This window comes from Mobula birostris, chromosome 1 (assembly GCF_030028105.1).
Source record: "Mobula birostris isolate sMobBir1 chromosome 1, sMobBir1.hap1, whole genome shotgun sequence".
Lineage (NCBI taxonomy): Eukaryota > Metazoa > Chordata > Chondrichthyes > Myliobatiformes > Myliobatidae > Mobula > Mobula birostris.
The window spans coordinates 91,191,818-91,218,257 of record NC_092370.1 but is presented as its reverse complement, the minus strand read 5'-3'; the positions used below and the strand labels follow the sequence as shown (position 1 = coordinate 91,218,257).

Below are 26,440 nucleotides of genomic sequence, written 5' to 3'. Positions count from 1 at the left end.
TGGAAGGTCAAGTCCTTGGGTATATTCAAAGTGGAAGTTGGTAGATTACTGGTTGATTGCAGCATTAAGGGATATGGTGAGAGGGCAGAAGTATGGGGTTGAGTGGGATCCGGGATCAGTCATGATGAAATGGCACAGTGAACTTGATGGGCTGATGGCCTAATTCTGCTCCTATATCTTGTGGTCTCATGAGTTGCAGTGTAAGTTCTAACAGACTAGGCAAAACTAGATTCGGAGATGTTCTCAACAGCCTAGAGCCTACTACCAGAGATCGCAGCCTTAGGATGTTGAATCTGCATCACAGTGACAGGGGAGAGACTGGAACAGGCTTGTGTAGTGCAATTATTTGCTCTGTAAGGCACAAGGTTCTGGAGTTCAACTCTTCCTGCTTTATTGCAGCACAGAGCATCATAGGAAGTCATTCCTGCCTGTGGCCATCAAACTTTACAACTCCTCCCTTGGAGGGTCAGACACCCTGAGCCAATAGGCTGGTCCGGGACTTATTTCATAATTTACATATTACTATTTAACTATTTATGGTTCTATTACAATTTATTATTTATGGTGCAACTGTAACGAAAACCAATTTCCCCCAGAATCAATAAAGTATGACTATGACTATTTGTTTCTCTAGTTTCCGAGTATTCTGTTTCTTCACTAAGTTGGTGTCAAACTATGGAATCTTTATCACTGAGAGCATTGAGAATCATACTGTACAGTCAAATTCATGGAGTAATACAGCACAGAAACAGGCCCTTCAGCCCAACTCATTCATGCTGACCAAGATGCCCATCTCAGTTAGTACCAGTTGCCTGCATTAGATCATATCCTGTTAACCTCTCTAGCTAACTTAATAAAAAGACAGTAATCAGGTCAAAATTTACAAGTCTTACCAATTCAGAATTCTGTAAGTTTGTAACAAAGAGAAAGAAGTCTTTTTGTTGTCATAATCTTGTCGCTACCACAACTTTTAAGGACTCTTTTAAAAGTGTTTCCAATTCTGTTAGGAAAATTATTTACACATCCCTTGAAACTGGAAGTTTTCCAGATGCCTTCAAAATGGTGACTGTCAAAACCCCTACTTAAAAAGCCAAAACGTGATAGAATAAATGTTGAATGTTTATTCACTTCCATCGATACTGCCTGACCTGCAAAGTTCCTCCAACATTTTGTGTGTGTTGATCTTGATAGTGAGGTACGAGCGAACTACAGGCCTGTATCAAATCTTCCTGGGCAAGGTTCTTGTGAAAATAATTTTCAACTCAACAACTTTCTGAATAAGAACAATATTCTAGAAGAGTTTCAGTTAGATTAGATTAGATTTTGAGGACACGCAGTCCTCTTTTATTGTCATTTAGTAATGCATGCATTAAGAAAAGATACAGTATTCTTCCGGTGTGATATCACAGAAACACAGGACAGACCAAGACTGAAAAACTAACAAAAACCACATAATTATAACATATAGTTAAAACAGTGCAACAATACCATAACTTGATGAAGAACAGGTCATGGCACAGTAAAAAAGTTCAAAATCTCTCGAAAGTCCCACATCTCATGCAGACGGGAGAAGGAAGAAAACTCTCCCTGCCGTGCCCGACCACAGTCCGACTCTGAGTCGTCCGAAAACTTCAAGCTCTGATCAGCCCTCCGACACCGAGTACCAAGCACCATCTCTGCCAAATGCTTTGACCCTAGCCTCGGTCACCAACAGCAGGCAAAGCCAGGGATTTTGGGGCCTTCCCTCCGGAGATTCTCAATCGCATAGTAGCAGTGGCAGCGAACCGGGCATTTCAGAAATTTCTCCAGATGTTCCTCTGTGCCTTCTCACGTCTGTCTCCATCAAATCAGAATTGTGCATGGCATCCTACTTACAAATACGATATTGTTTCACCGGAGAGCTGCGCGCACTGCGTCGCGCCGCTATCGTCTCCTCCTGCCCTGATTTAAGAGTAAACCACAGTACAGAGACAGTCCTTACCAAAATCGTCAGCAACCTTAGGCTCAGCACTGATGCCAACAGAAGCTCAGTTCTAAATTTTCAAGATCTAAGTGCTGCCTTCCACACAGCCGACCGCAACCTTGAGAACTGGGTTGTCCTCTCTGGTATTATTGGTTTTGCTTAGAGAGAATTTTTTTTCTTGGAGACCAGTTTTCTAAGAGATTTAATGTAGCTTTTGGTGTTGCTCAAGAAAGCTGTGTTGGTCCCCTCCTCTTCTCCTTACACATGCTCCCCATAGAAGACATCATTGGAAAGCATAAACGTGATTTCCATAGTTATGTAGATGACACACAATTATACATCTCGATTGAGCCTGATGATAACACTCTATCTTCTCTAACTTCTGGTACGGTTGCAATAGACAAATGGATGAGCAATAATTTCCTAAAATTAAATGAAGATAAACTGAAATACTTTTGGTTAGTTTCAAAGCCAAAAGAGATAAACTTCTTGATAAATTTAGGAACTTGACCCCCTCCCTCTTGTAAAATCAGAAGTAACAAGCCTGGGTGTTATCTTTGATTCAGATTTGAATTTTAAATCCCTCATAAAGAAGGTGACCAGAGCAGCATTTCTACACTTAAGAAATATTGCATAGGTATGTTAGTTCTGTCACATAATGATGCTAAAAAACTAATTCCCACCTTTATATCGAATAGACTAGATTACTGCAATGCACTTTTTTACTGAGATTAGTTTGTCAATCTGTTGACAAACTAATTCAGAACACTGCCACTAGACTTCTAACTAAAACCAGGATTAGGGAGCATACGACTCTCATCCTAGCTATTCTACATTGGCTTTCTGTATCTTTCAAAATTGATTTAAAAATTCTCTTACTTGTCCTTAAAGATAGAGTACTGTATATCGCAGAATCACTTTCATTTTATAATCTTTCTCAAGCTCTCAAGTCCTCTACTGCCAGTCCCTTAGATTTAAACAATCTCCCTCAAAAATTAATTTTTAGGTCAGCTTTTTTGAACTATGCTCTTAAACTGTGGAATTCAATGCCTAAAAATATAAGGTATGCAGACTCAGTTGACACTTTTAAACACCAGCTCAAATCCTATTTATTTAATCTTGCTTTTAACTAAGCAACACATGCAAAATGCTGGAGGAACACAACAGGCCAAGCAGCACCTATGGAAAAGCGTACAGTTGACGTTTCGGGCCGAGACCCTTCAGCAGTGGTGGAGAAAATAAGCTGAGGAGTAGATTTAAAAGGTGGCGGGGGAGAGACAGACACACAAGGTGATAGGTGAAACAGGGAGGGGAAGGAGTGAGGTAAGGAGCGAAGTAAGGAGCCAGGAAATTGATTGGTGAAAGAGATACAGGGCTGGAGAAGGGGGTATTGAGTAGAAGAGGACAGAAGGCCATGGAAGAAAGAAAAAGAGGGGAGGCAAGGAGATAAAGTGAGAGAGGGAAAAGGGGATGGGGAATTGGGGAGGGGGGGTCATTACTGGAAGTTCAAGAAAACGACATTCATGCCATCAGTTGGAGGCTACCAAGGCGGAATGTAAGGTGCTGTTCCTCCAACCTGAGTGTGGCCTCATCGTGACAGTGGAGGAGGCCATGGATTGACATATCGGAATGGGAATGGGACGTGGAATTAAAGTGGGTGGCCACTGGGAGATGCTGCTTCTTCGGGCGGACAGAGCGTAGGTGCTCAGCAAAGTGGTCTGCCAAGCTACGTCGGGTCTCACCGATATACAGGAAGCCACACCAAGAGCTCACAATCTACGCCGTGTCTCACTGATATACAGGAAGCCACAGCGATGAAGCCACACTCAGGTTGGAGGAAAAACACCTAATTTCCTAAAATTAAATGAAAATCAAATTGAAATACTTTTGGTTAGTTTCAAAGCCAAAAGAGATAAACTTCCATATATTCCATACGGGTAGCCTCTAATCTGATGGCATGAACATCGATTTCTCAAATTTCTGGTAATGCCCATCCCTTCACCATTCTCCATCCCTTGCCCATCTCTTACTTTATATCCTTGCCTCCCCATCACCTCCCTCTGGTGCTCCTCCCCCTTTTTCTTTCTTCCGTGGCCTTCTGTCCTCTCCTATTAGATTCACCCTTCTCCAGCCCTGTTTCCCTTTCACCAATCAACTTCCCAGCTCTTTACTTCACTCCTGCCCCTCACGGTTTCACCTGTCACCGTGTGTTTTTCCTTCCCCTCCCCCCACCTTTTAAACCTCATCTTTTTCTCTCCAGCCCTGCTGAACGGTCCCGGCCCAAAACGACGACTGCATTCTTTTCCATGGATGCTGCCTGGTCTGCTGAGTTCCTCCAGCAGTTTGTGTGTGTTGCTTGGATTTCCAGCATCTACAGATTTTCTCTTGTTCGTAATTGCTTTTAATTAGCATCTTTTGGTATTTTATTTTCATGTTCATTTCTATGTGTATTTTTAAGGCAAGAGAAAGGGGTTGAAAGGGAAAATAAACTGGCCATGATGGAATGGTGGAGCAAACTCGATGAGCTGAATGAAATGGCCCAATTCTGTCCGATGCCTTATGGTCATTGTCCTAGACGTTGTGACATCCACAAGACAATGAAGTTGTTGGTTTAATTAAACAGGGTGTCTGTAGCACTTAAATACTTCAATCACAGTTGTTGACTCTTCTCCTAGAACTGCAGGTTAAAGGGGGTGCAGTGCCTGACTACCAACAAAGGGTCAACAAAGAGTGCACAAAGGGTGAGAAAAGAAAGTTTTCAAGTAGGTAGAAAAAAGACTTTCCAAGAAATTACCTAGAGTAGAAAATGAAGAAGAAACCATGAAAGGAATCTCAGTAGCTTTTAAATCAAGTAAAATTTCAAGTTCCAGTTTATTGTCATGTACACACATTCCCAGGGTATAAATGCACGAAAATTTGTTTTTCTGAAGCAGCACAGTACATTATCAGCTGCTTAACCCTAATGGGCATTTTGTTTCTGCACCATCGATTCTAGAGGTGAATCATTAGGAGTACTCAAACAAAAGATGCATTTTTACCCTACAAGTTTGCTCTGCTTCAAATGAAAATAAATCTTCATCTGAACATGCCTACTATAATTCCTTTGAAGGGTGTTAAAAGCTTTTAAAGCTGCATATTAACAGCTCACTTGTCATATAGACTTCTTTGTTGGCAAACATTGAGTACACATATCTGTACCGAGTTCTCAGAAACCATCGACTCGTTTTGAAGTTTTGCTGCCAGAAATTTGTGCACAACGACCGGTAGTCGAAAGGACTGGTTCAAAGGCTCTCCAGTTTCAACATTCTGACAGACTGACGACTTCTACGCTCACTGTTCCTGTTATAAAAGGCTGACAAGTTGACACATGGTTTGAACCACCAGCTGTTAATACCCAAATGTGACAGTATTTTTGATGACATGCCCATTAGTCTGAGCTGGGTTGCAACACAGGACCCCGAGGTGAAAGTCACAACAAAGCACCATGTAACCTAGTTCTCTGATGCATGTTTATTAATTTCTCTTTGTTCTGCTCAGAAGCTGTCCTTTTTCTGTTTGCAGCATGCAGATACCAGCATGTATTGTGCATCCTCAATTGCCCCTAAATAGAGGAGGCAATTCAAAGTCAATCACAAAGGTGCACATCTGACTTGCAACATTAGCATAAGCTTCAGAGCAAACAAAATTGCCCTTTATGCGATTATTTTATAAGTAATTTGCTTCTTGTAGCTATGGTGGCTAACAATGTTTGAAAGCTCTCCATCCACTATTTAATAGAGACATTATTTATACATCTATTAGTCATGTTAACCAAAATGATTTCAATCAAATTTTCTCTTCAGGCAGCAGTAGTGGGAATTTGCAATACCTTGGGGATTGTTATTGAGAACTAGGGAAACAAATAATGCAGGCACAGGTGAACATCTGTGCTTTATGTCTAAGACAGAAAATAGCCACACTATATAAAGCCTGATCCGGTCAGTACCAGTTTGGTATTAGAGACCTCCTTCATACTGGTCCAAATTGGAGAGAACATTGAATAAAATCAAAAACTAAACAGAAGCGAATCAATGAGAACTGAACATGTTACAATGCTTCACTTAATGCAAGAGCAATCGGACTGGTCCAATTCACCAACCATATGCACATATCCTTTTAGATTCTTTCAGAATTCAGAATTCAGAGTCAGGTTTATTACCACTGACATAAGTCAAGAAATCGTTGTTTTTGCAGCAGCAGTACAGTGCAATACATAAATATTACTATAAATTACAATGAGAACATATAATAGATAAATAGTGTAAAAGAGAGCACTCCATCCTCTGCCACCCCACTAGGAATAGGGTTCCCCTTCTCCTCACCTACCACCCCACCAGCCTCTGGGTCCAACATATAATTCTCCGTAACTTCTGCCACCTCCAACGGGATCCTACCACTAAGCACATCTTTCCCTCCCCCCCCCCCACTTTCCGCAGGGATCGCTCCCTACGTGACTTCCTTGTCCATTTGTACCCCCCATCCCTCCCCACCAATCTCCCACCTGGCACTTATCCTTGTAAGCAGAACAAGTGCTACACGTGCCCTTAAACTTCCTCCTTCACTACCATTCAGGGCCCCAGACAGTCCTTCCAGGTGAGGCGACACTTCACCCGTGAGTCGGCTGGGTGATATACTGCGTCCAGTGCTCCTGATGCAGCCTTCTATATATTGGCAAGACCTGACGCAGACTGGGAGATCATTTCGCTGAACACCTACGCTCTGTCCGCCAGAGAAAGCAGGATCTCCCAGTGGCCATACATTTTAATTCCACGTCCCATTCCCATTCTGATATGTCTATCCACGGCCTCCTCGACTGTAAAGATGAAGCCACACTCAGGTTGGAGGAACAACGCCTTATATTCCATCTGGGTAGCCTCCAATCTGATGGCATGAACATTGACTTCTCAAACTTCCGCTAATGCCCCACCTCCCCCTCGTACCCCATCCGTTATTTATTCATTTATATACACGCATTCTTTTTCTCTCTCTCCTTTTTCTCTCTCTGTCCCTCTCACTATACCCCTTTCCCATCCTCTGGGCTTCACCCCTCCCCCTTTTGTTTCTCCCTAGGCCTCCTGTCCCATGATCCTCTCGTATCCCTTTTGCCAATCAATTGTCCAGCTCTTGGCTCCATCCCTCCCCCTCCTGTCTTCTCCTATCATTTTGGATCTCCCCCTCCCCCTCCAACTTTCAAATCTCTTACTAGCTCTTCCTTCGGTTAGTCCTGACGAAGGGTCTCGGCCCAAAATGTCAACTGTACCTGTCCCTAAAGATGCTGCCTGGCCTGCTGCGTTCACCAGCAACTTTTATGTGTGTTGCTTGAAATTCCAGCACCTGCAGATTTCCTTGTGTTTGCGTAAAATTCCGAGGTTTATGGGTTTATGGACCGTTCAGAAATCTGATGGCGAAGGAGAAGAAGCTGTTACTAAAACCCAGGTCATCCTTCCTTTCTGCTGCTGCCATCAGGAAAGAGGAACAGGAGACCCAGGACTCAAACCACGAGATTTAGGAAGAGTTATACTCCTCATCCATCAGGCTCTTGAACCAAAAGGGATAACTTCACTCAACTTCACCCACTCCAATACTGAACTTTTCCCACAACCTACGAACTGACTTTCAAGGACTCTTCATCTTAGTTTCTTGATGTTTATTGCTTATCTATTTATTTTTTTCTCTTTCTTTTTATATTTGCACAGTTTGTTGTCTTTTGCACATTATTTGTTTGCCCATCATGTGCGTGGTTTTTCATTGATTCTATTGTGTTTCTTTGCATTTACTATGAATGCCCAAAAGAAAATGAATCTCAGTTTTGTTAATGGTGATATATATGTACTTTGATAATAAATCTACTTTGAACCTTGAACTTTGAACAAAGGCAAAATGGAGCGCTTCAACCTGGACTCAAACTGGTGCCCAGACTCTTCATTACCACCCCTGATGTCTAAAACTCTCTCTCATCCCCGAATCCAAACCCTAACCTGACCCCTAACTTCCCTCTCTGCCCCAAACTATGTCGACTCAGGCCTAGGGGGCCGGTGTTGGGCACGATGACGGACTCTCCACTTCTCCCTCTCCCTCATCAGTTGTTCAGTTCATCTACATTACCCGTGCCGCTGTCTTCTAGGAGCGTGTTGACCATAGTCTTGGGAGGGCGCCCAGGGTTCATCCTCCCATGCTTGGGCTCCCATATGATGACTAGGCTGGCAGGTAGCTTGGGGTGGCTTAGACAGTGCCCCGCTAGTTGCAGTCTTCTCGCCTCGATTTTAGTGGTGAGCATCTGTAGGTCATTATAGAGCACAACGTTTGTCATGTGCTGTGGCCAACTCACCTCAAGAGCCGTCCGAAGCATTCGTGTATAGCAACCATCTAGAGACTTTCACATAGTCTTGGTGAGTGTCCACGTCCCGCATCTGTACGTAAGAATGGACTCTATGACTGCTATGAAAATCCTCTTTTGGAGCCCTCTGGTCAGGTGCAACTTCCAGATTTCCTTCATGTCGTTCATAGCCCTCCACGCCAGCGCCTTCCATATTTTTATGTCCTTCTCCGAATTCATCATTCTTGACCCGAGGTACTTACAGTCAAAACCATTCCTAAAATCCCAACGTAAACAACTAAATCTGTGCCATGGCATCGATGGACATCACAGCTCAAATACTCAGCTTGATTATGGGTCTTCATGCTCTTGTACATGCTCCTTGATGTCAGTCATGAGAAGGGGGCAGAGGTCAGGGATGATGAGGGTCTTTAATGGTAGATGTTTATTTTGCCGTTAGTTTCCATCTATGCCCCTCGTTTGCTAATCCTTCCACAAATGGAAGGCGTTTCTTTCTATTTCTAACTCTTTATGGCTTTAAGCACCTTTATCAAATCCTTTTTCAGCTCTGGAGGAATGTCCATTTCCCTCCACAGTTGTTGCCTAGGCTGCTGAGTTCCAGCAACATCTTGTTTTTCATTCTTTTGTTCCAAGGGAAACAATCCCAGTTTTTCTAGTCCATCCACATTTTTAAAGCCCTTAATCCCCGGAATCATCACTACTGCATTCTTTTCAAAGCATTTACATCTTTCCCAAGAAAGTTGCCTAAAAATGGACAACTTCCTGGGTGTGGCTAAGCCTGTGTTTTACAAAGGTTCATCCGGACGTTCCTGCTCTTCTACTCTCTGCCTAGAGACCAATGTTCCATATTTTTGTTTTAACCACTTTCTCAAACTATTCTGCCAATTGCTACAGGCTAGGTGCATATATTTGCCTGACACTCCCCCAATCTACCTCTTGATAGTATTGGTCTGGTACACCTTTGAACAGCTTGTGTTCCAGAGAGATCATTGTAAGATAAAATGTGATGGGTTGTGCTTTTCTTCATTAGTACAGGCTCATAGTATTTAATCTCAGCATCAGTTTACTCAAAATTCAAAATTGGATAAAGTCAATCGATCATTGCTAAAATGCTGTTGGTAAGTTAATTGGCAAATATAAATTGCTCTATTGTGTAGATGAATGGTAGAATCTGGCTTGAGTTAATGAGAATGTGGGCAGAATAAAACATGAGAGTAATGTATGGTAAATGAATGGTTGATAGTTAGTGGCCACAAGGGCTGCTTCTGTACTGTATTTATTATGAATCTATGTGTCTGTTAACATACTTCTGGTTTCACATAGATGAAATCCATCTTCGAAACTAGTAGCAAGCAATCTGCTGGAGGAACTCAGTAGGCTGAGTAGCATCTGTGGGAGGAAAGAAAATGCTTCAGGTCGAAAACCCGCATCAGGATGGATCTCCTCCAGTAAATTGTTTGTTGCTCCAGATTCCAGCATATGCAATCTCTTGTGTCTCCTTTTGAACACTGGTGTCATATACATAAGAGAATATTGGCCACTAGTTGTACTCAACATAAACTCTGTTTCACTGGAGTTACGGGGCTATAACCAGTGGCCAATATCCTCACAAGCATTTAACCTACTCACAAAGGTGAAGATATTATCACACAGCGCAATAGATCACTGATATTCAAATTGACTGCAGGGGCAACCAGTTATGTTGGCTCTGGCAGGCTCTGCACTGGCATGTACAGAGGGATGTTGATCCTGACAAATGCTGGCAGAACCACAAGGTATTTCTGGCATTTCCCTTCTTCATTGACAGAAAGCCGGTTAAGCATGGCAAGCATGCTGAATGGAGAGTCCCGGACTTGGTGATAGGGGTTCGCTGGGGCTGTGCTGCTTGCAGTCTGCTGACGAACTCGTCCCAGAGTCCAGCATTAGATTGGCAACTCCTTACAATTCCCAGAATTTGTTCTAAACTTGAATCAAATTAGTCCTGTGCAGGAACAGTAAAGCCAATCACTTAAATGGAGAAGAATGGATGTTATGGAGAAAGGCGAGTTGTGATTATTTTACATACTGTTTTTAGTGTTTTATAGAGTCTTGAGTTCTTAAGATTGTAATTATTGTTCAGTTTTGAATAATTGCTGAATGTTCCTAAACTTAAGGGGCATTAACAAAAGATTAACATATTTTGGCCAGGTGACAAACTTTTTTTTTGTATCCCGCTGGTGGTGCTTGTACTGGTCCCGGCACAAAATGAGATTTATAAAGAGCATGCTATGGGGTCCACACATTACTGTGGGTTCAGCAGGCTGGTGCATGGGGAGCTCAGGCAACCCACCACTGCCAGGAACATCTGGCCTGATAAATACCAGGCGAGTTTCCAGATGTAATTCAGTATGGAGCTGATTGAGATGCAAATCTGCTTATATTCAGCCATGCTCATAAAATCTCAGTACAAATCCAGTGATAGATTTTTTTTATATAGCTGCTGTCCTTTTTTTAATAGTACAATATAACAGCAATTCAAAAATTTATTTTTTATGCCAGAAAACCAGTTGATAAAAAAGTAAGCCAAAGTGGACATCAGAAAAGTTCCAGCAGTTATTGTGTAAAATATTTCCCTGAACAAAATCAATGATGCTTCTATATCTCTATTCCTTACAAGTTTCTTAAAGTTGGGCAACAACATACCAAGCATTTCCCATTGTCGAAAATAATTGGCTTGGGCATGGCAAATATATTTTATTTTGTTTATTTATTTATTTGGAGATACAGTCTGGTAACAGTCCCTCACTGACACTTTAGCCATTAAAGTTAAATGGCAGAAGTTACTTGAAAGTCACAGTCGTGGCTTGGGAGATAGGCTATTTGGCATCAACATGGAAACAGATGGACGTCCATTATGAAGAGCAGCTTAAAACAGTGGTTGATGGTAACCCAAGTGCCTTTCAGGAAAAAAAAGGCTGCCTTGATCCTGTTACTGTAAGTGCTTGCATTTACATAGTATCTTTAACATGCTAAATCCAAACCAAATCAGATTCAGGTTTAATATCATTGGCATATTGTTTTGTGGCAGCAATACATTACAATACAGAATAAAAAGTATAAATTACATTCAGAAGTATATTTAAAAAAATAAAATTTCAGTTAAATAAGTAGTGCAAAAGGAGAGGAGAAAAAATACTGAGGCAGTGTTCATGGGTTCATTGTCCATTCATAAATCTGATGGCAGAGGAGAATAAACTGAAACACTGAGTTTGTATCTTCAGTCTCCTGTGGACTTTTTGTATGGCTGTGAATCACTGGTCTTGAATGACACAGATTTAACCCTTAACGGACTAAGAATCCCCTGGTTTATTCACAACTTTTGGTTTGAGTATGTCCAGTATGTTCTCAAAGTCATTCACTCATTCACACAGGTCTTGATGAAGTCAGTGACAACTGTGACATATTCATTCAGACACAAAAAATAAATCCCTGAATAACGTTCAGATCACTGACTCAAAGCGCATTCCTTGATGCTCACCACTGATGTTGCAGCTCTTTACAAGGTCATAAGATGCTGATTGCCAGTGCTGTAGATAGTAACTACCTAAAGGGGAACATTGTCAATGCCATTTAACTATCATTTAAGTATATCATGGTACGGTTCAGAAGCTACTCACTTATCCTTACGAACACTCTGATGTTAGCAGGGCAGAAGCAGTGCTGCTCTGTCAGTGATGCTGTGAAATCAAAGTACTATCTGCTTTCCCAGGTAAATGCAAAATGACCCACAGCACTGTTGGAAAAAGAGCAGGGGTGTTCTTTGCAGAATCTGGACCAATACTTAATTCAACCAGCCCCATTAAAGCAGGTCACCATGACTTCCTTGCAGTTAATGCTGAGGCATTTCCAATATTACAATAGTAATTACACTTCAAAACCTTTTGCTTAATTGCAAGGAACTTGGTTTGTTAAAGGCGCTGTATAAATGCAAGTGTTGCTTTCTCATTGAGCAGGAGCACATATGGTAGTCATTAGTGTAATTTACTATAGATTGTTGTTATGTATCCCCGGGAAATGTATGAAATCAGGCATGCATGGCATTTAACAAGTAATGCACTGTGGCGTAATTTGTTTCCTGAAAGCAATTTAAACAAAATAGTTCTTAATTAGGGTAAAACTACCAGCACTTCATAATATAAAATGTAGTCAATTTGCATATGTAAAATCAACTATTGGAGTCACAAATCTAGAGATGGAAAGTGAATATAAATTATACAGGGATGATTTATTTTTCAACTCCAAAACACTTGCAGGGTTTAAAATAATTAAAGGTGAATGGTGAATGTTTGCCTGCTGAGCTTGGAATACAAGTGCTGCCCTGATCATCAGATATTCTACTTATGAGAGTCAATTCTCCTGGCATTCCCCTCACTGTAATTGTCATGTTGTGGCGACCCACCTTCTGGCACCCACGAACCGGCTCACAACAGTGCGCGCAGGCAGAGGGCCGGCCCCAAAAAGGGCACCAGGCCATCTTCACCAGCAGGGGGAAAATCCCGCGCGCGGAAAGGGTCTGGGAATATGCATTCCCCACAGCAATCCCGCCCCAGAGAGGGCGGGAACGGGAAGGCTTTAAAGCAGGACGCGAAGTCTGAATAAATCTTTTTCATCGCAGCTCTAACTCACCGACTCCGTGTGGTTATTCTAGCGCTGTGTGTAGCACACCGCTACAATTGGTAACCCTGACGGCCCAAACGATATTTGGACCAGAGATGACCGACGCTGCATCTGTTCACGCAGTTTCGTTAAAACTGCCAAGCTTCTGGACGCTGCGACCCCAATTATGGTTCGAACAAGCAGAAGCACAATTCCACATTCGGCAGATAACCTTGGAGTCCACTCACTACTACTACATGCTGAGCTCATTCGACCAGGAGACAGCTGCACAAGTTGAGGAGTTTATACAGTCGCCCCCGGAGGACGGCAAATACACAGCATTCAAAGCCCTGCTCATAAGGACTTTCGGACTCTCACGGCGCGAACGAGCACGCCGCTTAATGCAACTGGATGGCTTGGGAGACAGGCCGCCGTCAGCATTGATGAACGAGATGCTGGCCCTGGCTGAAGGACACAAACCCTGCCTCATGTTTGAGCAGGCGTTCCTAGAACGACTGCCCGAGGACATATGCCTGCTGCTGTCCGACGCAGATTTCAGCAACCCCCGGGAGGTGGCGGCCCGAGCAGATGTGCTGTGGAATGCCAGGAAAGAGAGAGGGGCATCCGTCGCACAGATCACCAAGCCGTGTGCCCAACGGCAGACCAGACCAGGCCCGACAGCAGAACCTACAAAACCTGGCGACGGGAGTGAGGAGCCCAACGAACAATGGTGTTTCTACCACCAGCGGTGGGGCACAGAGGCCTGCCGCTGCAGACCACCCTGCAAATTCCTGGGAAACGCCAGGGCCAGCCACCGCTGATGTCTATGGCGGCTGGCCATCAGGACAGCCTCCTGTACGTCTGGGACAGGCAGTCGGAACGCTGCTTTTTGGTCGATACCGGAGGGGAGATCAGCGTCTTACCTCCAACGAGTTACGACACCCGCAACAGAGAACCGGGACCCACCCTGAGGGCCGCAAATGGCAGCACAATACGAACCTACGGCACCCGCACAGTGCGGCCACAGTTCAGCTCCAGCCGGTTCACGTGGGACTTCACACTGGCCGCCGTGGCCCAACCACGCCTGGGGGCGGATTTTCTGCGAGCCCACAGCCTGCTGGTTGAACTGCAAAGGAAGCGATTAGTCCACGCCAAGGCTTTTCAAACGTTCTCCCTGGGTGAAACACAGTTGCCAGCCCCACACCTGGACTCCATCACGCTGTCCGATGACGAATTTACCAGGGTCCTGGCGGATTTCCCATCAGTACTGACACCGCAGTTCACGGCAGCCATGCCCAGACACGGAGTACAGCACCACATCCCGACCCAGGGACCGTCCCTCCACGCCTGTGCTCGAAGGCTTCCCCCGGACAAGCTCCGACTGGCGAAGGAGGAGTTCAAGAAGATGGAGGAATTGGGGATCATACGACGGTCTGACAGCCCATGGGCCTCCCCCCTTCACATGGTACCCAAGGTAACGGGGGGCTGGAGACCATGCAGTGACTACCGCAGACTGAACGAGGCTACAACGCCAGACCGCTACCCTGTGCCGCACATTCAAGACTTCGCAGCAAACCTACACGGCGCAAGGATCTTTTCCAAGGTAGACCTCATCCGGGGATACCATCAAATCCCTGTACATCCGGACGACATCCCCAAAACAGCACTTATCACCCCGTTCGGACTTTTCGAATTCCTCCGAATGCCGTTTGGTCTAAAGAATGCCGTACAGACTTTCCAGCGGCTAATGGACGCGGTGGGACGCGACCTGGACTTTGCATTCATCTATTTGGACGACATCCTCATAGCCAGCAATAGTCGGCAGGAGCATCTGTCCCACCTCTGCCAGCTCTACTCCCGCCTGAGCGAATTCGGCCTTACAATCAACCTAGCCAAATGCCAGTTCGGACTCGACACCATCGACTTCCTGGGCCACTGGATTACTAAAGACGGGGCAACCCCGCTGCCCGCCAAGGTAGACGCGGTCCGCAACTTCCCCCGACCCAACACAATCAAAGGCCTGCAGGAATTCGTGGGTATGGTGAATTTCTACCACCGTTTCCTCCCCTCAGCAGCCCGAACCATGCGCCCCCTGTTCACTCTAATGTCGGGTAAGGGCAAGAACATTACCTGGGACGAAGAGGCCACAACCGCTTTCATTAAAACCAAAGAAGCCTTGGCAAACGCCGCGATGCTAGTGCACCCCAGAACAGACATTCTTACTGCCTTCATGGTGGACACATCCAACACAGCAGTCGGTGGAGTGCTGGAACAACTCATCGAGGGCCGCTGGCAACCCCTGGCGTTCTTCAGCAAACACCTACGACCACCTGAACTCAAATACAGTGCTTTCGACCGGGAGCTATTGGCACTATACCTGGCAATCCGGCATTTCAGGTACTTCTTAGAAGGTAGGCCCTTCACCGCGTTCACAGACCACAAACCGCTTGCCTTTGCGTTCACGAAGGTGTCCGACCCCTGGTCGTCCCGCCAGCAGCGACATCTGTCCTACATCTCCGAGTACATGACGGACATCCGGCATGTCTCTGGAAAGGACAACGTCGTGGCGGACGCACTATCCAGACCTACCATACAGGCCCTGTCCCAGGGAGTGGACTATGCAGCGCTGGCAGAGGCACAGCAGGCAGACGCTGAGATCCCCAGTTACAGGACTTCAGTCTCCGGTTTGCAGCTCCAAGACCTCCCCATAGGCCCAGGTGAGAGGTCCCTACTATGTGACGTAGCTACCGGCCAACCCCACCCCGTCGTCCCAGCAGCCTGGCGCCGGCGGGTTTTCGAGTCCATTCACAATTTAGCGCACCCCTCCATCAGGACAACCGTCCGGCTGGTCGCCAACAGGTTCGTCTGGCATGGACTGTGTAAACAGGTCAGTGAATGGGCCAAAACGTGCATGCAGTGCCAAACAGCCAAGGTGCAGCGGCACACCAAGGCTCCGCCGCAGCGGTTCGAACCCACCCGCCGGAGGTTCGACCACATTCATGTGGGTATCGTGGGGCCCCTGCCAATGTCGCGGGGAGCGTGGTACCTAACTATGATAGACCGGTTCACCAGATGGCCAGAGGCAGTCCCGCTCATCGACACCACCTCTGAATCCTGCGCCCGAGCACTGATCGCAACCTGGTAGCCCGCTTTGGGGTACCGGCCCACATTACCTCCGACAGGGGCGCCCAGTTCACCTCCAGCCTGTGGTCGGCTATGGCCAGCCTTTTAGGATCACAGCTACACCACACAACTGCCTACCACCCACAGTCGAACGGACTAGTGGAGCGCTTCCACCGTCACCTGAAGTCGGCTCTCATGGCCCGCCTGGAGGGGCCTAACTGGGTGGACGAGCTTCCCTGGGTCCTGCTTGGAATCCGCACGGTGCCCAAAGAGGATCTGCACACCTCGTCGGCTGAGTTGGTGTACGGCGCACCCCTGGTAGTCCCAGGAGAGTTCATACCAGCCCCAAGGGGGCAAGAGGAAGAACCTACAGCAGTCCTGGACAGACTACGGGAGAGGCTCGGTAAACTGACTCCCATACCCACTTCACAGCACGGACAGAGCCCGACCTGCGTACCCAAAGACCTGCAGAACTGTAAGTTTTTTTTTGTACGACGGGGCAGACACCGGGCACCGCTACAGCGGCCCTACGAGGGGCCGTTTAAGGTGATCAGGAACAACGGGTCCACGTTCGTGCTGGACATTGGGGGGAGAGAGGAGGTTTTCACGGTGGACCGACTCAAACCGGCCCATGTGGACTTGGCGCAGCCGGTCCAGGCTCAGGCACCGCGGCGCAGAGGCAGACCTCCCAAACAGAGGCCGATCCAGACTGTGGACATTGGGGGAGGTATCGCCGGTTCCGGGGGGGGGGGGGGGGTGGGGGGGTGGTTATGTGGCGACCCACTTTCTGGCACCCATGAACCGGCTCACAACAGCGTGCGCAGGCAGAGGTCCGGCCCCAAAAAGGGCGCCAGCCCATCTTCACCAGCAGGGGGAAAATCCCGCGCGTGGAAAGGATCTGGGAATATGCATTTCCCACAGCAATCCCGCCCCAGGGAGGGCGGGAACGGGAAGGCTTTAAAGCAGGCTGCGAAGTCTGAATAAATCTCTTTCATCGCAACTCTAACTCACCGACTCCGTGTGGTTATTCTAGCGCTGTGTGTAGCACACCGCTACAATGTCTAGCTTTATGTAGTGTAGGGTAAGCTGCAACCTATTGGTGTTTCTTGTATCAATTGACCTTGTTCATGTTTAGTTCAGATGAATGCAGAATGTTACCATTTTTGCAAGATGCAAATAAATAGATAGTATCAAGTAAGAGAAAATCTGCAGATGCTGGAAATCCAAGCAACACACACAAAGTGCTGGAAGAACTCAGCAGGTCAGGCAGCATCTATGGAAAAAAGTACAGTCGATGTTTCAGGCCGAAACCCTTCGGCAGGACTGGAGAAATCACTCCTCATTTTTTTGTTTCTCAGTCCTGACAAAGGGTCTCGGCCCGTAAAATTGACCGTACGTTTTTTCCCATAGATGCTGCCTGGTCTGCTGTGTTCCTCCTGCATTTTGCGTGTGCTAAATAGATAAGTCTCTCCTGTTTTATAACTGAATTTATAAATGTGATAAAGGCCTCAATGACCTTTCCTTTATATTCAGAATTTTGTGTGTACATTTAGTCATACAGCAAGGAAACAGACCCGTTATCCCAAATGGGTCAGTCCATGCCGTCCAAAATGTCCTATTCAAGTTAGGTTTATTTGCCAGTGTTTGACACCTAATCTTCTCAAACTTACCTATCCACATACTTGTCCAACTGTCTTTTAAAAGTTGTTTTTGTAGGTGCCACAATCACTTTCTCTGTCAGCTAGCTCATCCCACCCTTTATGTAAAATAAAGCCCCTCAAGTTCTTATTAAATTCATTCTTGATTTCCCAACCTTGGAAAAAGTCTGAGTGTTTTTACCCTATCGACATCCCTCATGATTTTATTATCCTTCATGAAGTAACCTCACAGCCTCCTACATTCCAAGGACTAATTCCCTGGCCTGAACAACCGCAAGTCCTGACATTTATTTATTGAGCTACAATGTGGAATAGGCCCTTCGAGACTTTTAAGCCATGCTGCCCAGCAATACCCCAATTTAAATTAGAGCTGAATCACAGGACAATTTGCAATGATCATTTAACCTACCAACCAGTATGTCTTTGGACTGTGGAAGGAAACCGGAATACCCGGAGGAAACCCTCACAGTCACGGGGAGAACGTACAGACTGTTAGACTGAGACACTTGTTTCTGTGCTGTCTTACTCTTTAATTAAGAGAAATATCCAATATTCCTGTTTAGTCAGCTTATTAAACTTTGCTGTTGGTTTTAAGGGCCTTTGGAAATATATTTGGAGGTGCCTCTGTCCTTTAACTGTGTGATGGCACCTTTATCAGTGTGGTATGCTGCTGCTTCCACAGTCAACAGCAGTCAATTGCATGTCCCAGTCCAAGGCTTGAACTTGCAACCTTCTCACAGGCACAACTGCCAACTACTGGTGTGGAACCTTACATTATAATCTGTATTGTATATGCAAGGGGAATGATATTTCATTCCATTTGAGTGCCTGTTCAGGTATCAGAGTGCTGGAAACCTTCGGAAATCCAAGTGCCAAAATAAGCAGAATAGTCTGGTTCACCACTGACCCTACGTGATGTGGAATTGCTTCCAAGGAAAACAGCTTTGCAAGTCAACAATAAGCAGGAATGGCTGCCAAGGAACAGAACAAAGGAATGGAGATTACTTTAATGTCTATCTTATGCTAAAATAACAGAGGTGATGAATACTAATGAAGGAATGCAGAAAATGCATAACCAAGAATTTGAATCAATCAGTTTTTTAATATTAAAAAATCAAAGAACTTGTTAAAGATAACAGTATGAAAGTAATTTCACAAACAGCTTTGGTGGAACTGATTAACATGTTATTTTTGTAATACTTATTAAGTGCAACATTAAAGGAAAAATGCTTTCAAAACCATTCATTTCCATCAATTCGGGCAGAAAGTAGAGCATTAATATTTCAAGAGGTAGTATGCTTCAATAGAACGCAAGGCACCAAAGATTAAGTTTACTTCAGTGTAACCAGTTTTGGGATCAAACAGCAAAGACAAGCTGCTAATGAGTGCTCTGGAGAGACATCGAACCGCACAAAATGGTACAATATTGTGGAAAGAGAAAGAGCTTCGGAACTTTGCTTTTATGGAGTTCAACAGAATTCAAATGTTTCCATAGATAGTGCTCTGTTATGGATCACGTGGTACCTCCGGGTTCCTTCTGGTTAGTACAGACCTGCTTTAATTGGGGTAGTGGAAAGTTAGATTTGAAGGCTTCAGATCAAGGCAAATCTCAGCAGTGTTCTTCGAGGAGCCCATGCTTTACAGCGGTCTCAGAGACTCTACTATTGAATAATTCTGTAATTAATGCAGAGATGCAATTGATCTACTCTTCCTATAAGTTTTTGGCCCTCTCATATATATGTAACAGTGAGGGAAATATTGATGGAGAATAGATGGAACTCATAAAATGAAGGTACCATAATGTTGTGCCTTTAGGTTTGCTCCATTTGTGATTTCCTCTGTAGAACTGCATTGTCCCTGAATTTATACCTACTTCAGTTGGCAACTGTATCTCCAGTGCCAGGACTGAACATAAGTGATAAGCTTTTAGATCTATGCTCAGACTCATAGCTCTTTAATAGAATGACAAATTCAGAACAAAGGCATGGAACAGCAACATCATTATTTCTTTATCAATGTGAATATTTTATGTATCAAGTTTTTTTAATGATTTGATGGGAAAGTTTTTGTCTATTAAGGTGAAAAGTGATCAAGCATGGTCATAGGATAATAGAAAATTTGCAACACTCAAGGAGGCCATTCATTCTATCGCGGCGACGACAGCTGAGAAAGAACAAACCTGCCTGATTCCATTTTGCACTTGATCTTCCAACTTTCATTTTCATTTCGGGTTTTCATCTCCAGACCTCCAAATACTTCCGGAGGGGTCATCTTCCCTCATCTCCCTTTTAATCCTGTGATCAACTATCCCTGGTCTGTGCTCCCTAGTTGTTGATCCACTTGCAATTCTTCATCCTTAAACATACGTGCAGATTTGGGGATCAATTAATAAATATTGCTTTTCGATATGTCTTTACATACAGTTCCATTTTCATTGAAGTGCAAAATTACAAGAATCAGACTGTTTAGATCGTAAGTCATGGGAGCAGAATTAAGCCATTCAGTCCATCAAGCCTGCCCACCATTCAATTAAGACAGATTGTTTCCCCCTCAGCTCCATTCTCCTGCCTTTTCCCTGTATCCTTTGATGCCTTTACTAATCAAGAATCTATAAGCTTTTGTTTTTAATATTCTCAATGACTTGGCCTCCACTGCCATCTGTGGCAATGAATTCCATAAATTCACCACCTTCTGGCTAAAAAAGAATTCCTCATCTCTGTTCTAAAGGGATGTCCTTCTATTCTGAGGCTGTGCCCTCTGGTCCTAGACTCTCCCACTATTGGAAACATCCTTTCCACATCCAATTTATCTTTCAATATAAATTAGGTTTCAGTGAGATTCCCTCCCACCCTTATTCTTCTAAATTCCAGCGAGTACAGGCCTAGAACCATAAAAAGATCCTCAACTGTTAACCATTTCAGTCCTTCCCTTCCCAGAATCATTCTTATCAACTTCATCCTCTGGATCCTCTCCAATGCCAGCACATCCCTTCATAGATATGGGGTCCAAAACTGCTCACAATTCTCCAAACGTGGACTGACCGATGCCTTATAAAGTTTCAGTATTACATCCTTGCTTTTATATTCCCGTTCTCTCAAAATGAATGATAACATTGGATTCACCTTCCTTACTACTGACTCAACCTGCAAATTAGCCTTTAGTTTAATCTCAAACATGAGAACATCTGTAGATGTTGGATATCTAAAGCAACACACACAAAATACTGGAAGAACTCAGCAGGTCAGGCCGCATCTATGGAAAGGAGTAAGTAGTCGACGTTTCGGGCCGGGACCCTTCAGTCACGTCTCTCATTTGGATGAAAGGACCAAACATCTAGTTGCTAAGTTTGCTGTTGACACAACTACAGACAGTAATATAAGTCGTGAAGAGGACATAGAGGCCATAAAAGGAAAGAGATGAGATTAGTGAGTAGGTTGAAAGACTAAGAGGGATTTATATATCCTACTGAATGATTTGTGGAAGGCTTGTATTTAAGTGCAGTGAAAAGCTAAAAAGATATAGACAAATTTGTGCTGTTTTATCTGGAGTGTTAGAAGCTTATACAATAGTGAGAGCCTTTGATAGGTTAGACAGTGAGAGTATGTTTCCAAAGGTAGAAATGCTAAATTATGGAGGGCATGCATGAAAGGTGAGGTGGTGGTTTAAAGATGACGTGTGGGTCAAGTTGTTTTTACACAAAGAGTGGTGGTTAGAACGGGCTTCCAGGGGTATGATGGAAGTAGACATGAAGGAGGTTTTCAGAGAGAGACAGGAATATGCAGGGAACAGTGTGAATGAAGAAGTTCAGTCTGAGGTTGGAATTGTGTTTGGCGCGGAAATCACTGGCCAAAGGGTCTGTTCCTGTGCTGTATATTTCTATGTTCTATCTTCCATATGTTTATCTTTGTTTATTGCTCATGCAAAAGTAGGGATATTATGCATTAGTTATGTTGGCGCAGTAATGAGACCATATCTCTACTGATCTTGCTTAAGGAAGGGTGTTGTTGCATTGGGAACAGTTTAGAGAAGCTTTACCACAGACATCACTGAAATAGCAGGGTGTTTTGTAAGAAAAGGCTGTATATGCAGAAGTTTTGAAGAATAATAGCAGAGTTACGGAGCCTGATACAAGATCCTGATGGATCTGGAAAGGATGAATGTGCAGAGGATGGTTCCTCTTGTGGGAGAGTCTGGAACTAGCATTACAAATTATAGATGAGAAAGGGCTCTGGGTCTTTGGAACCCTCCCTCACAAAGACAGATGGAAGCAGGATCTTTGAATATTTTTAAGGCAAAGGTTGACCAATACATAATACACAGGGGTAAAGGTTACTGCAATTGGATAGGAATATGGAATTGTGGTTATAATTATGTCTGTTGTGAATTGATTAAATGGTAGAACAGGCTTAAGGAGCCATGTATCAACTCCTGATTCTAATTATTATTTTTGAATATTCATATTTTAACTTTTCCTTCTAAAATCATTCACAGTGAAAGTTTAATCACTTCAGAGGTTGGAAATTAGCGAGTGATATTGCTGTCTTAGTTGCTATTTTAAGTTATTCAGAATATAGAACAAAATTTCAGAATAAGTTTCTATCTGAATGTTTCATTTTCTCATATACTGATGTCTGGAAACTTTTAATCTGTGTGCAGGACCAATGCAAGAAACAGTCTACGATTTCTGGAGGATGATTTGGCAAGAAAATACTGCTTCTATTGTCATGGTGACAAACCTGGTGGAGGTTGGAAGGGTGAGTGTGCCCAGAAGTGAAATGAATCATCTTGAGAGACTTGTCATGGCTTCATTTTCACAGGATGGGGCAGAATGATTTCTTTCACTGATCATATGTGAGTTTTGGTTCCTAGATGTTAGGCAAGTTTCAGTATCAACAAGACCTTGGTTCTAAGTCTGAGTTCTAATCATGAACATTTGACCACAGACTACAACTGGCATGATTTCAAACCTCACCTTTCAAATAATTCAATACATACTTTTTTAAGTTAGCTTTGTCTCAGTAATGGCGCCCAAGACCATCAGATTGTGTTGGGAACTCACTACCAGGGAGGCTGGTGTTGTTCAGCCATGGAATCTGCTGTCTTTATCCAGTCTAGCTGATGAATGATGTTTGACTTTTAGCTTTCTCCTCAATTCAAGGTAATAATTAATGCTGGTATTGCCAGTGACGTTCAGATCTTACAAATGAATATATAAGTAACCAGTGTATAAACAAAATAGAAAATCCTGCTGTGAGCTCCCTGTAACACACTCACTCACCCTCAAAGCAATTTTTAATCATTATAAATGAACTCACCTTAACTGAGATATATGTGTGCCCTCTGCAGAGGATTCAGGAGCCACAGAAAAGTTTCTGGTTCGTGTGTTATAGGCTGCACCTCTTGAAAGTGGACTCTGTTCCCAACTCATGTGCTGCCAGTAAAGGACTTTTTTTTCATTTTCCCAGATCCAGGCTGTTCTCTTTGTTGCTGATATCAAAGTCACATAAAAGCTGTGCTTTGACTGTTTTCTTCTAACGAACCAATTTTTATAGCAGCATATCACGTAACTGCTCACACCGGCCCTGCTTGTATTGAGACTAAAACCTCTGATGTGTCATTAACAGAGATCCATCTGCTGCCTTAGCCGACAGTCCTATTGCATTAAATTGCAAAATCACAAGTGGCAATTTTACTTAATGACTTTTCAATATGTTTAGCAGGAAAATATATTTAGTTTAATGGATGGCTGAGGGTTGGCTGGATGTTTGTTGAGACAGTGAACTGCATCTCCCAAAAAAAGCTGTTGTTTTGTTATTACTTACTGGAGTCACTTTGTGCTTCAGGTCTCTGGTATCTGAGGTGTCTAATTAAGGCTTATTGGACCCACACTGGCTGAATAATTACTCAGGTGCCTTGTGACTTTGAGAATATTTATGTGCAAATCCACCGAATAGAAGATCTCCTTTTGTAGGAAAGATATTTTGTAACAGAGTCTTAGAGTCATACAAAACGAAAAAAGGCCCTTCAGTCCAACTGGTCCATGGTATCCACGCCGGTCCCATAACCTTTAACCTTTTTTCTATTTAAGCTTTTTCTCAAACCATCTTTTAAAACTTACTATTGTACCTGCTTCAACCGCTTCCTCTGGCAGCTCATTCCGCATACATACCACCCTCTGTCTGAAGAATTTTCCCCTCAAGTGTCTATTAGATCTTTCCCCTCTCATCTTAAACTTATGCCCTTTAGTTCTTGATTCCCCAACTGTGGGAAAAAGACTGAGTGCGTTCACCCTATCTATGCTCCTCACCACCCAGTCTCCTACGCTCCAAGGAATAAAGTCTCAGCCTGTCCATCCTTTTCCTATACCTCAGGACTTCAAGTCCTGGCAACATTCTTGTAAATCTTTTCTTCATCCTTTCCAGCTTAAGAATGTCTTTCCCATAGCAGGATGAGCAAGACTGAACACAGTACTCCAAGTGCAGCCTCACTAGCTTCTTGTACAAATATACCATCTCCTACCAACTTTTATAAGACCATAAGGCTTAGGAGCAGAATCAAGCCATTCAGCCCATCGAGTCTGATCTGCCATTTCATTATGGTTGATCCATTTCCCTCTGACTCCCATTTTCCTGCCTTCTCTCTGGAAACTTGCACACCCTGACTAATCAGACCTCCACCTTAAAATACACCCAGTGAAATATTGCACAGATTCATGACCCTCTAACTGAAGAAATTCCTCCTCATCTCTGTTCTAAATGGACAACCCTCTATAATGAGGCTGTGCCCTCTGATCTGTGACTCCCCCACCAAAAGAAACATTGGCTTCACATTCACTCTATTTAAGCCTTTCAATATTTGAAAGGTTTCAATGAGATCCCCCTCATTCTTCTAAATTCCAGTAAGTACAGGCCCAAAGCCTCCAATCACTGCTCATATGATAACACTTTTATTCCCAGAATCTTTCTTGTGAACCTCCTCTGAATTACCTCCTTTCTAAGATATGGGATCCAAAACTGCTCATAATACTCCAAGTGAGGGCTCACCAGTGACTTATAAAGCGTCAGCATTACATCCTTGCTTTTATATTATCATCCCCTTGAAATGAATGCTAACGTTGCATTGGCCTTCCTCACCACTGACTCAACTTGCAAATTAATCTGTGGGGAATCTTGCATGAGGACTCCCACATCCAATTGTGCCTCGGATTTCTGAGTTTTCTCCCGATCCAGAAAACAGTCTATGCTTTTATTCCTTCCACCAAAATGTGTGACCATACACTTCCCGATACTGCATTCCATCTGCCACCTCTTTGCCCACTCTCCTAATCTGTCTAAGTCCTTCTGCAGCCTCTCTGCTTCCTCAATACTACCTGCTCCACCACCTAACTTCATATCATCTGCAAACTTGGCAACAAAGCCATCAATTCCATCATTCAATTCATTGACATGCAATGTAGAAAGAAGCGGTCCCAGCATAGACCCCTGTGAAACACCACTAGCTATGGGACAAACCTAAGAGCTATATTCCCTTGTGTATAAAGCCTTGCATCACGTATATTACAAATTGTACATCCTACCTTGTACCTCTCATCCTGACCCTGACCAAATCTTATTCACCTTGTCTTCAGTGATCCACACTGGCTTTTGGTTACCCAAATCTCACATTTAACATCCTGATACACCTGAAACACACCAAGTATTTCTAGGCACCAGCTCGTAAAAAAGATTGATCGGCATTGAAGGAAGTGCAGCATAGGCATACCAGAATCTCACTGATTCCACCACCAACTACAGCGGCTCACGATGCCTCTGGACTGGTAACAGTATTGTAGCCAACCCAGCTTGCAACGACACCAGATCCAGAACCCGGATTCCACCTCCGCTAATGCCAGTTCCAGTGACCCTGAACACCTTCAGACTGCAAATTGCGTGGCCACAGCTATGTCTGCCTCTTTATTGGCTATGTAGAACAGTCCATGTTCAAAGCCTTCACCGTTAATACTGCCCGACTCTTCCTCCACCGCTTTGACGACTGCATTGGTGCTGCATCATGCACCCATACTGATCTTGTCAATTTCATGAACTTTGCCTCTAACTTCCACTTTGCCCTTAAATTCACTTGGTCCATTACTGATACCTTCCTCCCTTTCTCAATCTGTCTGTCTCCATCTCTGGAGACAAGCTGTCAATCAACTTCTTTTATAAACCTACTGATTCCTGTGGTTACCTTGACTATACCTCTTCCTAACCTGTTTCCTGTAAGAATGCTATTCACTTTTCTCGGTTCCTTTATCTCCACTGCATCTACTTCCAGGATATGACTTTCCTTTCTAGGACATGAGAGATTCTTCCATCTTCAAAGAACAGGGCTTCCCTTCCTCCACTATTGATGCTGCCCTCGCCCGTATTTCTTACATTTCTCAAACTTCTGCGCTCACCCCATCTTCCCACCACCTTAACAGTGATAGATTTCCTCTTGCCCTTACCTACCACCTTGTGAGCCTCCGCAACTTCTCCAACCCCCCCACCCCACTTTCTGCAGAGCTCGCTCCCTCCCCGATTCCTCTGTCCATTTATCCTTCCCCATTAATCTCCACCCGGCCCTTACCCTCAAGCAGCCTAGGTGCTACACCTGACCATTCACCTCCTTCCACATCTCCATTCTGGGTCCCAGACAGCCCTTCCA

At 44.2% G+C, this 26,440-nt stretch overlaps 1 protein-coding gene across 13 annotated transcripts in view; it reads left to right on the top strand.

The window, feature by feature from the left end:
* Positions 1 to 26,440, top strand: part of LOC140198158 (receptor-type tyrosine-protein phosphatase mu-like) — a 1,049,822-nt gene that overhangs the window by 971,888 nt on the left and 51,494 nt on the right. For all 13 annotated transcript variants that reach the window (XM_072259223.1, XM_072259213.1, XM_072259205.1 and 10 more), the window contains one exon: positions 22,412 to 22,509. In XM_072259223.1, coding sequence (XP_072115324.1) covers positions 22,412 to 22,509 — 98 coding nt within the window. The remainder of the gene's footprint in view (positions 1 to 22,411; positions 22,510 to 26,440) is intronic.